At 38.9% G+C, this 14,194-nt stretch overlaps 2 protein-coding genes across 2 annotated transcripts; both read right to left on the bottom strand.

Annotated features, from left to right (window-relative positions):
- Positions 1-3,575: 3,575 nt before the first annotated feature.
- Positions 3,576-4,751, bottom strand: LOC121369966 (neuronal acetylcholine receptor subunit alpha-7-like). Its single transcript, XM_041495049.1, has one exon. It carries the CDS (start codon positions 4,749-4,751, stop codon positions 3,576-3,578), a length of 1,176 nt encoding a protein of 391 aa, XP_041350983.1.
- Positions 4,752-9,304: 4,553 nt separating this feature from the next.
- LOC121369965 (neuronal acetylcholine receptor subunit alpha-7-like) lies at positions 9,305-10,288 on the bottom strand. The gene has a single exon (XM_041495048.1). The coding sequence runs from the start codon at positions 10,286-10,288 to the stop codon at positions 9,305-9,307; it is 984 nt and encodes a 327-aa protein (XP_041350982.1).
- Positions 10,289-14,194: the final 3,906 nt, after the last annotated feature.

Below are 14,194 nucleotides of genomic sequence, written 5' to 3'. Positions count from 1 at the left end.
CCCCCCGAAATCACTTTTTTTAATAATTTAATATATCTAACATTGATATCTGACATTATTATATTTACTCAACATAGAAATATATGCCCAATATCTCTGCAATCTATTTTGGAACCCCTTTTCAAAATCCTCTATTTTGGAACCCCCCGTTTCAAAATCCTATGTACGCCCATGGAGTACATACCGTTTCGGTCCATTTTGGCGATTCACTGGACCGCATATCTTTCCTATCAAATCCATTCTTTCTGTGCCGTTAAAACACCTCTTCACTCGGTTGCGGTTTTCACAAATTTGTTTGTTCGTTCGTTCATAAATATATAGGAATAAATGTTACGTTTCCCTGAAAATCAGATATATAAGTTATAATTACTATTATTTTTATTTGTGGTTCCGTTTGTATATCATTATTCAAAACTATTTTACTGAGACACCAGCACCTGTACCTCTCTTCCTTTCGTTTCGCTTTTTCCATTATGTATATTTCTTTTCTTTAATGATGTTTCATCTTAATGTCAATTTGTGTTTGTTTTGTTTTTTTGTTTTTAAAGTTTTGCTATTTCTTTGTAACTTTATCCTTTTATTTTTGCACAGATGATTCGTTTTGTTTTGTTTTATTCATATTATTTCCATAGTTTAAAAATTCACCGTGTGTGATGAATGTTATAGAATACACTATCATGAAGGTGTATACTGTTTGAAGTGCAGTCAAATAATCAAAGGTGTGTAGATATGAGATAAACTAATATATTCTCATAATCATGTTTCATTTGTTTTCTGTTGATTAAAGAATGGATTATATCCATGACTTGTCTGTTGAAAGAAAGAAAGAAAGAAAGAATGAAAGACAAAACGGAGAAAGAAAGAAAGAATTTAATTTACGATGCACTCAACACTTATATACCGTTATATAATGGCGTCGAGCATATGGTTAAGGACCACACAGATAATGAGAGAGGAAACCGGAAGCCGCCACTCCATGGGAAAATATTTTTTTTCAATTCACAGCAAGCCATCTTTTATTGCACCATTCCACAGACAGGATACTAGTAGTACATATCACGACCTTTGTTAAACCAGCTGTGGTACACTGGCTGGGAGGAGAAATAGCCCAATGGGTCCACCGACGGGAATCAATGCTAGACAGGTGGCGCATCAGGCAAGCTCTTTACCACTGGGCTACGTCCCGCTCCCTATATGTGGAAGATATACTGAACTCCATTCAAAACGCAGAAGTCACATTTATAGTTATAAAACCGGTATCATAGGTATTAATAATAGATTTAACTGATTTTGTATAACTCGATGTATTCTGATAAGTAATAAATAACCCTAAAATTGTACACAAGCTCTAGGGTTACTGTGTAGTTTATAGCAAATCTCAGACATGCGATAGCGAGAATAACTGAATATCGGGCGGTGCGTTTTCAAGGGAGCTCAGTACGGTATATTAAAGGTACTTGGTCCTTTTAACCTATTGTATAGTACTGTTAGGAATGGGCTTTAGCCCAGTCGGTAGAGCGCTTAATATAGCTTCGGTTTTAGGATCGAACGTTATTGGCTTGTTTTCCGTGACATCCAGTGCCCCACCACGGGTAAATCAAATGTACTGTCCTGTCTGTGGGAAAATATACAAGGTTAAAAAATTTTATTTTGTTTAACAACACCTCTAGAGCACATTGATTTATTAATCATCGGCTATGGGATGTCAAAGATTTGATAATTTTGACATATAGTCTTAGAGATGAAACCCGCAACATTTTTCCATTAGAAGCAAAGGGTCTTTTATATGCACCATCCCACAGACAGAATATCACATACCACGGTCTTTGATATACCAGTCGTGGTGCACTGGCTAAAAAGTGCATATAAAAGACCCCTTGCTACTAATCTAAAACAAATATATAACAGGTTTTTGTCTGAAGACTACATATCAGAATTACCAAATATTTGACCTTCAATAGCCGATGATGAATTTATTAATGTGCTCGAGTTGTGTCGTTTAACTGAAAGTAACTTTAAATTCTCTCCATAACTCAGTTTTTTTCTTGAAATAGCCATCTAGTCATGTAAAATGTATTTCTAAGTGTATGAATCACCTACAAATTCGTCTTGCATACAATTCACAACGCCAGTATATAATTATTAACAATATATCTGAAGGTAAAGTTTAGTTTTGGTTAACGATATCACTAGAGCACACTGATTAATTAATCATCGGCTACTGGATGTGAAACACTTGGTCTTCATGAGACATCCGGCTACACTGTTTCCATTACCAGCTAGGGATCTTTTATATATACTTTCCCATAGGCAGGACAACACTTACAACAACGTTTTATGTACTAGACGTGAGGCACGTGCTGCGCTGGGCAACAAACCAATCAGAGAAGGGGTCTACCAACGGGATTCGGATTTTAAACCCAAACAACTCAGGCGAGCGAGCGATCTACCTACTGAGCTGGACCCCGCTCATACATCGTATCTGAAGTAGGGCCTTCACGAGTCCAAAATATTGGACTCCGAGTACTCGAGGGTCAAACTCGACCCGGACCCGAGTACTCGACACTTACACTAGCGTGGCCGATCACTCGAGTACTTGAGGGTCACTCGACCCGGACCAGAGTACTCGACACTTACACTAGCGTGGCCGAGTACTCGAGTACTCGTGGAGATCTTAATCTGACGACATGTAAATGCTTATGTTCCTAATCAGATATGTTCTAAATTGTCATACATCCCAATGATTCACTAACCAGAGGTACCATACATATACAGTGTTTTAGAGTAGTGTGTGCCTGTAATACAAACATAATGCTATTCTACGTTATCTTGCTGTAATAGTAAACGCATTTGAAAATTGTACAAATAGGTACCTTCGCCAATGTTAGTGATGCATCTTATAGAAGAGAAAACAAAACTGTTTCCGGTGTATAACCTTGTGCACACTTATCAAATCTCAACAACATCATTTGGCACATTTAAGGACTGTTTTCTCACAAAGTTGTGATGGTATAACTCCATGATTGTATATAGAGGTGTCGCATTCCAATACAATACATCCCGTCTTTATTACTGTGTTGGTATGCTGTATTGTACTGGGCTGTTGTTTTATTGTTGTTGTATCAATCGGTTATTATTAGACACATGAAACACAGTCATATAAATGCAATATCCAGATCCATATAAAGAGAGTCCTTGCTAGTATTTTCTTCTTTTACCATGAATTTGAAACAAAATTATTATAAAACATACAATGTTATGTTTTAGTATGCCGTCAGTTGTTCAACATCAAAACATTTCGAATTTTGGTAAAAGAAAACGCATTTTACACACCCTTCCATTCCGCAGCCACAACAATACCACAAGGGTTAACAATTCAACCACTACCTAATTATTAGCTACATATTAAAGTGTCATAGCAAGTAATTAACACAACTTAAATTGGGGGAGAAAAGCTCAACAGGAATACAACTTAGAATGTTAGAAGGATCTTTCCTAAAATAATTTTATCATTGACCTGAAATTTAGTGAAATATGTTCGGTACACTAATCGTAACGTAGAACATATGTGCAGTCTACAAGTAAGCCACAAGTATTACTGGAAACACGAGTGCTGATGACAGGAAAAGCACAAAACATATAGCATCAAGAGTCATATAACAACTAGTCCTTATCGGTCCTTTGCTAGTATTCCCCTTTTTGACCGAAGGTTTCATTAGGGAACTGTTGTGAACCTTAAAGACTTCTGGTTTTAGAATGTCGGTGAGTTCAGACAGAGAGGATACACGATTTCCAGATTGGTCATGATGTTGCCAGTTGGTGTATGCGCGTAGAACCAGTAACGTGGCGAGAATAGCCAGACAGCAGTGGGACAGGACGAACGACAGATAGAGCTCGAACAAGGACAAGGAGTCGGATGTCCTGGGCATCGACTCGTTCACGTAGTTCAGAAACACGGTGTGGGACACGAATATGCAAATGAGGTAAGACATCTTGTCTCCAGAAGACGCCGGCAGCAGAAAGACAAAACTCGCCAGGATCGACAGCAGGAACAGTGGAAATATGCTAGTCACGATGTAGAAAACATACTTTCGTTTCAGAGTCATCATGAAGTCGGCTATCTGGAAAGTGTGTAACCCTGCCAATGTGGAGTTTGTGCTCGATCTCCAAACTCTGGCCTCGACTCCAGACTTGCCATGAAGGTACCATTCATTGTCGGTTGCAAATAGTTCCTGTAGAGGCAGATCTAAAGACATAGCATAGAAATTCCAAGGTTCCTCTTCTGTGGTGGTAATTCGCAGTCCGCATGTCTGGCTGTCAAATGGGTATTTGTACACGTTTATGGAACACGTTACTTTGAAGATGTCGGTGGTGGATACCTTAATGTAGCCTTGTGATATTACATGAATATCAAACAATCCGTCAAAAACTCGAAGGCGATCTACGCCATTACCAATAAAAAGATTTGGTGTCCATACTGAATTGCGATCCAACTGTATCGCTGAGATGTTACCGAACTCTAAGGCATTCCAGGACAATTCAGGATCTTTCCACGAAGCTTCAAAATATGCTATGAATGTGTAAACCTGCTTTACTTCATCAATATCCAGAATAGCCACAAGACCAAATACAAACAAAATATCTAAATGAGAATCAGGTTCGTAATACGGAGGGTCCATTATTAGCGGCTTGTTCTTCAGATACTCTTTCAAACGGTTGTGGTTTGATCTGTAACTGGTCACGTCACACATGTTTGACGGTATCAGAACGATACCCGTAAAAACGATTATCAACAAATTTGATACCATTATTTTAACGTCCTGTTTCCTCTGCAGTTAATGGCGAAATAATAAAGTGTGTTCTATCAACACGCTTTATAGCGTTCGGGCTGCGTTGTTAAAAGAGTGATTAGAAATAAAACTGTATAATGAAGTGTTGTCTTCCATATATCTCATGAAAGGTTTCATTATCGGTCAGATAAACATCATCATTCATATCTGATGGCAGTGCGTGTTACATTGTTTGTCCTGAGCAAATTACATTTTCTATTAACAAAGCAACCTCGTTAATGTAACCCTCGGTTTAGCACTATTTCATTTCATATTGTTTAGATTTACTGTAGTACTTCTGTTTAACTGGGGTAAACACACGTTATCACACATCTAAGCTTCTCACTAATGCTTTTGGTAGCATATGGTATAATCAAAATGTAGAAAATTGCAGTACATTTATATCACTATTCAAACAGAGAATGACTGATCGATTTATCCAATCTATGTTTGCTGTATTCAACAATTCTCCAAAATGTTTCTTATACAAATTCGTTGTTAATAATTTTTGCTTACAACCTTAACTTCAGAAACTTATTGACCTGAAATACAAACATATTTTGAGTAAATATAGATTATCTTCCCATAATCTCTTTATAGAAACGGGCAGATACCACAATATTGACAGGAATAATAGAATTTGTAGTCTGTGCAATATGAATGTAGTAGAAGACGAATCACACTTTGTTCTAGTGTGTCCTTTCTACAGTACCATAAGAGATAAATATATTAAACCTTTTTATTATAATAAACATTTAAATTAACGCAACTGATGTCCAGCAACAATTCAAAACAGCTAATTAAAGTGTGTAAGTATCTGAACACTGCTACCACGCATAGAACAGACAACATTGCTCCATGACATATGTTATTATATTGTATCTTATCGATATGCATGTTTTACCCATTTACTATTGAGGTTCATCGATTGAAACCCGTTGCTACTTACCATTCCCAGCAATGTGCACATTATATTATCTATAAATATGTATGTATGCCTACAAACTGTATATGTTTTGGCAAAATAAAATGTGGGTCAACTCATATAAGTCAAATTACCAAATGTTTGACATCCAATAGCCGATGATTAATAAATCAATGTGTATCGTTAAGCAAAACAAACTTTAACTTTGCCATCTTAGTAACATGTGTTTAGCAATTGAGTCATTTTCAATAATTAAAATACGATATTACGCTATTTGTTCTGTCCATCGAGGACAGTGGTTAATGGCTAATTGTTTGAATGACAGAAGACCGATAGTGACATAAATATTTCTCCACTAAGCTGTAAATAATCGGTTTAGGTTGGAGGCAGCATTGGAACGTGATTCCAGCATCTGCCAGTCTTAAAATCGAGAAGTTAATCACGTCGCTATTTAGTACTGGTCTGAAGATTATGCACATTAATCATTACGCCACCGAGGCCAGTATGTAGTATTGGTCTCACTATTATGTACATTAATCACCACGCCACCGAGGCTAGTATTTAGTATTGGTCTCACTATTATGTACATTTGTGACAGAATGAAAACTATACGATCTCTAGTATCCCTTGGTAGTAAAGTAAGCAAATATAGTAGGGTATGATTAACTCACGCGTCTTAAAAACAAATAAATGTAAGATAAAACTGTCTATCTGGGCTGTCTGTCCAGGACAGTGGGTTAGTTGTTAGTTGGTTAGTGGTTAGTGAGAGATAATAGGGTGCAGTGGTCTTACACCTACCCATTGAGCCCTTAAGAACTCGCTCCGGGTTGGAGCAGGTACAGAGCTGCGAACCGTGTACCTACCATCATGTAGTCCGATGGCTTAATCACTGCGCCGCCGAGGCCAGCTGGCCTCAGATTACAGTTATCTTCCCATTTGGTTGTCGAAAATCCGGAAGTTTCACCGCGCAAGTAGTCTGCTGTTTGACTGTGATTATTTCATGGCAGACAGCTATGAAGTGGCAACTGTTTGACTGAAGTGACAGGGGATAGCATGTAGTTTGTAAACATGTGTAACTTGTTGACATTGAAGACTTGTTTGTGGTAATTCCGGCCCATGCAAAAGTAGTGCTTTTTGTGTAAAATGGGTGTACTCCGGCCTGGTTTAGAGGGTGTGTCTGTTTAAACCAATATGCTGGGAGAAAGAGCTGGACAACAGGGGTTGTCCTTTTCAGGGTATGTGTCCCCAATGCAGGCAAAGGTACATACAAAACTTCACGGGCCTGCTGATATTAATAAAAATGTTATAGCCACTAAGGCTATATAGAAACATATAGCGAAATTAATTGTGGTCTGAGGCCTGATATGTGCATTGTTCACTTAATGTAGCAGTATAGAGTTAGCTCCCCTGTGTACACTGTGCCTAGCGAAAAGACATCACATGCTGCTTTTACATACATCCATGTTTCAAAGCTAATTATTGGGAATATGAAATAAGGTTTACTGATAGATAACCAAGGAGTTATTTTTAAATTAAATTTGTTCCTTTGTTTTTTCATTGCAAAATGTTTGACTGTAATGAGTCTCAGTGTTCATGCAGTGGATAGTATTTGAGACACAAGTGGCGGGAGACCAATTTGGGGAATTTTCAAACATGCTGATTTTGAGGGGAAAACATGAAAGGTTAAACTTTTATTCAAATGGATATTCTGGAAAGGTGATGCGTGTAGTTTATATGGGTGTGAAGATTGTTAAAAATTTACCAAAATTCGTGTATTTTTGGAACATATGGAATTAAGACAAAAATGTTTTCTTGAAATATTTTTAATGAGTCCTGTTTAAAGGTATGACGCTATTTTTAATTTCCTTGAGATTTAAAACACCTGTATGTTTTTGTTTTTTTAACATAAGTGGCTATTTATAATGCCAGAGGCTGGTATTCATGAATCTCAATTGAAGTTTCATAAATAACTGCAATCTTCTACCTTACTAATCATAGGCGTACGGGCTCCCATTTTTATAGGTGGGCAGGCTGTGGACAACATCTATTCATATTAGCATTACTACCAAACAGCTATATAGGGTTGCAAACGAATCACTACGCATTTGTACATGGATTACAACCAATTTTAAGTGTAAAATGATGGAAATACATTAATTCTCAAAATATATTACGGGCTCAGAACTTGTTTGATGGGAGTAAAAACAACTTGTTTTTGTTGCTAAAGGCTCAATTTTCATGACAACATTGGCAAAATGAAAAACACCAACGACTAAACTTTTCCGACATTCGATATTCAAATACATACAGATGCAAAACATTTGACCACGTTGCTATGACAACCTGCAACCTAGTTCACAGTAGTTAAATACATTTACTCGGGGAGAGGGTGGGGGGAATTTATTTCGTGAATAGAATATTTACACGTAGTACTGATTTCATTACCCTAGTTAGTTTGAGTTTTATTTTGCTTGAGTTGTTGAGAAACAAAACAACAACAACAGCAAACAAGAACAATAGGAACAAAATAGAAGAGTCGTAAAAGTTTTCATAATTCCAGTTTATTGTTTTCGGAAAAGAATATGAAAATCTAAAACTGTTAACTAAAGTTTGTTTTGTTTAACGACACCACTAGAGTACATTGATTTATTAATCATCGGCTATTGGATAGCATATACCACGGCATTTGATATACCAGTCGTGGTGCACATGCTGGAACGAGAAATAGCCCAATGGGCCCACGGACGGGGATCGATCCCAAACCGACCGCGCATCAAGCGATCGCTTTACCGCTGGGCTACGTTCCGTCCTAAAACTGTTAAATATATCATTTGATGCAAGACAGAGAAACACAAATAGTTAATAATAATAATGATCAGGGGCGCTTCCAGGATTTTCTAAAGGGGGTATTACAAAACTTTACAAAGGGTAATGTGAGTTTGTCAAAGGTAAATGAGCCGATCTCCCACCCTCCCAAATGGAGTGAGATCTGTTGGGGGGGGGGGGGGGGCGAAGGGGGTCGGTATGTGATGGTACTTTACCGGAGAAGGGGCGAAGGCAGAAGGAATTTTCCCTGAACATGTATAACACAAACCATCGAATTATTACCTATGTAAAATATTATGATAGCAAATAATTAGCCCAATTTAATCCAAAGAAAGCCCCAAATAATATAACTTACTACAAGGATCTGCCATAAAACAATCTAATCATTGGTCTAAAAATAACGTTCAGTACCGTACTAGCGGATGTGGGGAGATATATACATCTTTTTTGTGATATCTTCTCCCATATCACGCCTATGGTTACGAAGATACATGTAATCTATGGATAAACCACAAGTATTAGTGGAAACACGAGTGCTGATGACAGGAAAAGCACAACAAATATGGCATCCAGAGACATATAACAACGTGTCCTTGTTGGTTCTTTGCTAGTATTCCCCTTGTTGACCGAAGGGTTGATTATGGAACTGTTGAGAATCTTAAAGACTTCTGGTTTTAGGATGTCGGTGAGTTCAGACAGAGAGGATACACGATTTTCAGATTGATCATGATGTTGCCAGTTGGTGTATGCGCGTAGAACCAGTAACGTGGCGAGAATAGCCAGACAGCAGTGGGACAGGACGAACGAAAGATAGAGCTCGAACAAGGACAAGGAGTCGGATGTCCTGGGCATCGACTCGTTCACGTAGTTCAGAAACACGGTGTGGGAGCACCAATATGCAAATGAGGTAAGACATCTTGTCTCCAGAAGACGCCGGCAGCAGGAAGACAATATTTGCCAGGATCGACAGCAGGAACAGTGGAAATATGGTGGTCACGATGTAGAAAACATACTTTCGTTTCAGAGTCATCATGAAGTCGGCTATCTGGAACGTATGTAACCCTGCCAATGTGGAGTTTGTGCTCGATCTCCAAACTCTGGCCTCGACTCCAGACTTGTCATGAAGGTACCATTCATTGTCGGTTGCAAATAGTTCCTGCAGAGGCAGATCTAAAGATATAGCATAGAAATTCCAAGGTTCCTCTTCTGTGGTGGCAATTCGTAGTCCGCATGTCTGGCTGTCAAATGGGTATCTGTACACGTTTATGGAACAGGTTACTTTGAAGATGTTGGTGGTGGATGCCGTAATGTAGCCTTGTGACTCTACACGAATATCAAACAATCCGTTAAAAACTCGAAGGCGATCTACGCCATTACCAATAAAAAGATTTGGTGTCCATACTGAATTGCGATCCATCTGTATCGCCGAGATGTTACCGAACTCTGACGCATTCCAGGACAATTCAGGATCTTTCCACGAAGCTTCAAAATATGCTATGAATGTGTAAACTTGTTTTACTTCATCAATGTCCAGAATAGCTACCAGACCAAATTGAAACAAAATATCTAAAGGAGAACCAGGTTCGTAATACGGAGGGTCCATTATTAGCGGCTTGTTCTTCAGATACTCTTTCAAACGGTTGTGGTTGGATCTGTAACTGCTCACATCACACATGCCTGACGGTATCAGAACAATACCCGTGTACATGATTATCAACAAATTTGATACCATTATTTTGACGTCCTGTTTCCTCTGCAGTTGATGGCGAAATGATAATGGATGTTTCATTGACACGTTTTATTGATTTTAGATTGCACTATTAAAAAGTATGATGCGGAAATATATCTGTATATTGACGTTTTGTGTTAAGTGAAAGTCTTTTACCGCGGGTACGATAAACATGATGTATTAATATTTGGTGGTAGTGCGTGTTACACCGTTCTGCTGAACGATTAACATTTTCTATTAACTTAACACCATTAACGTAAACCACTGTTATTATTTAACGCTATTTCGTTTTATTTTATTTCATTTACTTTAGTGCTTCTGTCTGAACAGGGTTCACGCACGCTGTCATGGGCATACAAAAACCGAGGTATTTGTGTTGTCGATCGAGAACAATGAATAAAATCGAGTTGATTCAATGACAGAAGACGGATTGTGACATTATATTTCTTCAATGAATTGTGAAAGATCGTTTAGGGGTGGAGCCGGCATTGGTATGTGTCCTATCATCTGCCTCGTTCCATCCAGTGCACCACGACTGGTGTAACAAAGGCCGTGGTATGTGCTATCCTGTCTGTGGGATGGTGCCTATGAAAGATCCCTTGCTACTAATGGAAAAAAATGTAGCGGGTTTGCTCTCTAATACTATTTGTCAAAGTTACCAAATGTTTGACATCCAATAGCCGATGATTAATAAATCAATGTGCTCTAGTGATGTCGTTAAACAAAAACAAAAGATATACAAAAAATAAATGATCATCTGCCAGCTTTAAAGTCGGTGATTTAATCAATACGCCATTGAGGCCAGTATTTAGTATTGGTTTACAGATTATATACAGCTGAATCACTTAGCGATGATACATTAATGCAAATCGTGTCTGATGTTTCATATGATGTACCCAGCGATGATTGTGAAGATGTGAATGACGACAGTGACACCGATCAGATTAACAAGAAATGTGATTCCAACGACGGATCTTCGTTGGCAATACAGAACTTTGAACAGACCCCTTCCAATGCGTGTGACCATTCTTCATCAGTTGTGGAATGCGCTCCGTGCAGTGGGGCACTATGTACAGAGCATGGTATGTCCAGAAATACATCATGGACTGTTGTGACGGCATCGGTGCTGTCGTGGTTAAGCCGTCGGACATAAGGCTGGTAGATACAGGGTTCGCAGCCCAGTACCGGCTCCTAACCAGAGCGAGTTTTAACGACTCAATGGGTAGGTGTAAGACCACTACACCCTCTTTTCTCTCACTAACCACTAACAATTAACCACTAACCTACTGTCCTGGACAGATAGCCAAGATAGCTACGGTGTGTGCCCAGGACAGCGTGCTTGAAACTTAATTGGACATAAGCACGAAAATAAGTTGAAGTGAATGTGAAAGAGTGACTCTTGTAAATTATGTTACAGTATGTGATATTCGGATTGTTGTGGAAGCAAACGATATTGTTATATACACATGTGTATTAAAAAAAAAAAAACTTTTGTTTTCTTTCTATTTCCGCGTCAGTAAATATAATACAGCATGTACATATTCAAGAAAATTATTTCATTTCATTTCAACTTATTTTCGTGCTTATATCCAATTAAGGTTCAATCACGCTGTCCTGGGCACACACCTCAACTATCTGGGCTGTCTGTCCAGGACAGTGGGTTAGTTGTTAGTTGGTTCGTGAGATAGAAGAAAGTGTAGTGGCCTTACACCTACCCATTGAGCCCTTAAGAACTCGCTTTAGGTTGGAACCGTTACTGGGCTGCGAACCCTGTACCTACCAGTCTGTAGTCCGCTGGCTTAACCACTGCGCCACCGAGGCCGGTAAGAAAATTATCAAAATTTTACTTGTCAAACTAACTCATCACGGTCGTTATAACGGCAAATTCGATATAACGGCAATACCTGTATAGTACCAACATGGTTGTTATAAACAGGGTTGATTGTTCTCATTCCATTACTATAGTTATTTTTTGTTTTATCTTACTTGGGTTGCAGAAAAACAAAACACAACAATAACAGCAGAAACAAAAACAAAAGGTAAAGAGTCGTAAAAGTGTTCATGATTATCGTTTATTGTTTTCGATGAAAGAATATGAAAATCTAAAATTGTTAATAATGATCAAGGGCGGATCTAGGATTTTGCAAAATACTAAACCGGGTAAATTAATATATTCTCATTGTAAATCATGTTTGATTTGTTGGTTAAAGGATGGATTACAGTCATGACTTACACGTTGAAAGAATAGAATAGAATAGAGTAGATGTTTAACAACATCCCAGCACGAAAAATACATCGGCTATTGAGTGTCAAGCTATGGTAAGTGCAAAATGTAAGTGGTGAACGTTGAAAGAAAGAAAGAAAGAAAGAAAGAAAGAAAATATATTATTATTATTATTATTATTATTATTATTTAACGACGACTATGTTTTTAGTTACTGTTATATGGCGTTGGAAATACGGTTTTGGACAGATAAAGGAAAAAGAAACCCGCTGCCATCACTCCATGGGCTACTCTTTTCACTTTGCAGCAAGCCATCTCTTTTAATATGTACTATCCCACAGGCTGATTGGAAAGTACATACCATGATCTTTTTTTTATATCAGTTATAAAGCACAGGCTGGAACGAGAAATAACCCAAAAGGCCCTTCCACAGGAATCGATTCTAGACCGATCTCGCATCTGACGAAAGAGTTACCACTGGGATACGTCCCGCCCCTACATGGTGAAGATGCTGGGTCCTCGTACAATATTATATTGTATTTCTGTTAGTCAAGGCGGGGATGTAGCCCAGTGGTAAAGTGCACGCCTGATGCGCGGTCGGTCTAGGATCGATCCCCATCAGTGGGCCCATTTGATTATTTCTCGTTCCAGCCAGTGCACCACGACTGGTATATCAAAGGTCGTGGTATGTACTATCCTGTCCGTGGGATGGTGCATGTAAAACATGTAAAGGATCCTTTGTTACTAGTGGAAAAATGTAGCGGGTTTCCTCTCTATGTCAAAATGATCAAATATTTGAAATCCAATAGCTGATGATTAATAAATCAATGTGCTCTAGTGTTGTCGTTAAACAAAACAAACTTTTTGTGTCTGTTAGAGGTGGGATTTAGCCAATTCAGTCTCTAGCTCTTGCCTGGTGTGCTTGGGTCTAATGGACGACAACCATTGGCTCTGACGACAACCCTTGACAACCAGTACCTCACGACTCGTAGATCAAATGCCAGCATCGTGAACGTGAAAGAGATTTACGTGCACATTCAGAGCAAGCTGTTGTAGCACACGCCTATCCTGGTCACAGGGACCGGCCTTGGCCGGTTCCCTCTGTCCAGGACAGGAAAAGAGTTGGGGAGGGGGGGGGGGGGGTTATAGAGAAGGGACGCCTGCACTGGCAAGGGCAAGGGAGCACCAGCAGTCCAATGTTGGTGACAGGCGGGGTGTAATTGGTGCTATGGAATTTCGAAAGTCCCATAGGATTATGTCAAAAAGAAAGAGGTGCGCGTTTACATGAAGTAAATTTGGCGCAATTTTGATGGTCGTTCTAACTGAAATAGTGAGGAGAGCCAATAGGTTTTGCTTTTAATCAAATGCCAGCATATACTACTGCCGTTTATATACAAACGTGGTTGGGTGGGGGAAAAAAGCCTGTCTGAGAATGGGATTCGATTCTTCGACACAAACACCTCAGGCAAGCGGTCTACCAACTGACTAGATCCCGTCTCTGCGTCGAATCTGAAGTCGTGTAGATGCTTAAGTTCCCAATCAGATGAAGTGTTCCAAATTGTCATATATCCCGATGATCAACTAGAATGTGTATCCAAAAGGTACCTACAAAACCTCGGCATCATTACACTTTTGGCACGGGCTAAACGGTCATATCAAGA

Source organism: Gigantopelta aegis, chromosome 4 (assembly GCF_016097555.1).
Source record: "Gigantopelta aegis isolate Gae_Host chromosome 4, Gae_host_genome, whole genome shotgun sequence".
Classification (NCBI taxonomy): Eukaryota; Metazoa; Mollusca; class Gastropoda; order Neomphalida; family Peltospiridae; genus Gigantopelta; species Gigantopelta aegis.
This window is presented reverse-complemented; position numbering and strand designations above follow the sequence as displayed.

Bases quoted from the DNA above. Each gene is read 5' to 3' on its own strand.
- LOC121369965 (XM_041495048.1), bottom strand. From the start codon at position 10,288: ATGTACACGGGTATTGTTCTGATACCGTCAGGCATGTGTGATGTGAGC.
- LOC121369966 (XM_041495049.1), bottom strand. From the start codon at position 4,751: ATGTGTGACGTGACCAGTTACAGATCAAACCACAACCGTTTGAAAGAG.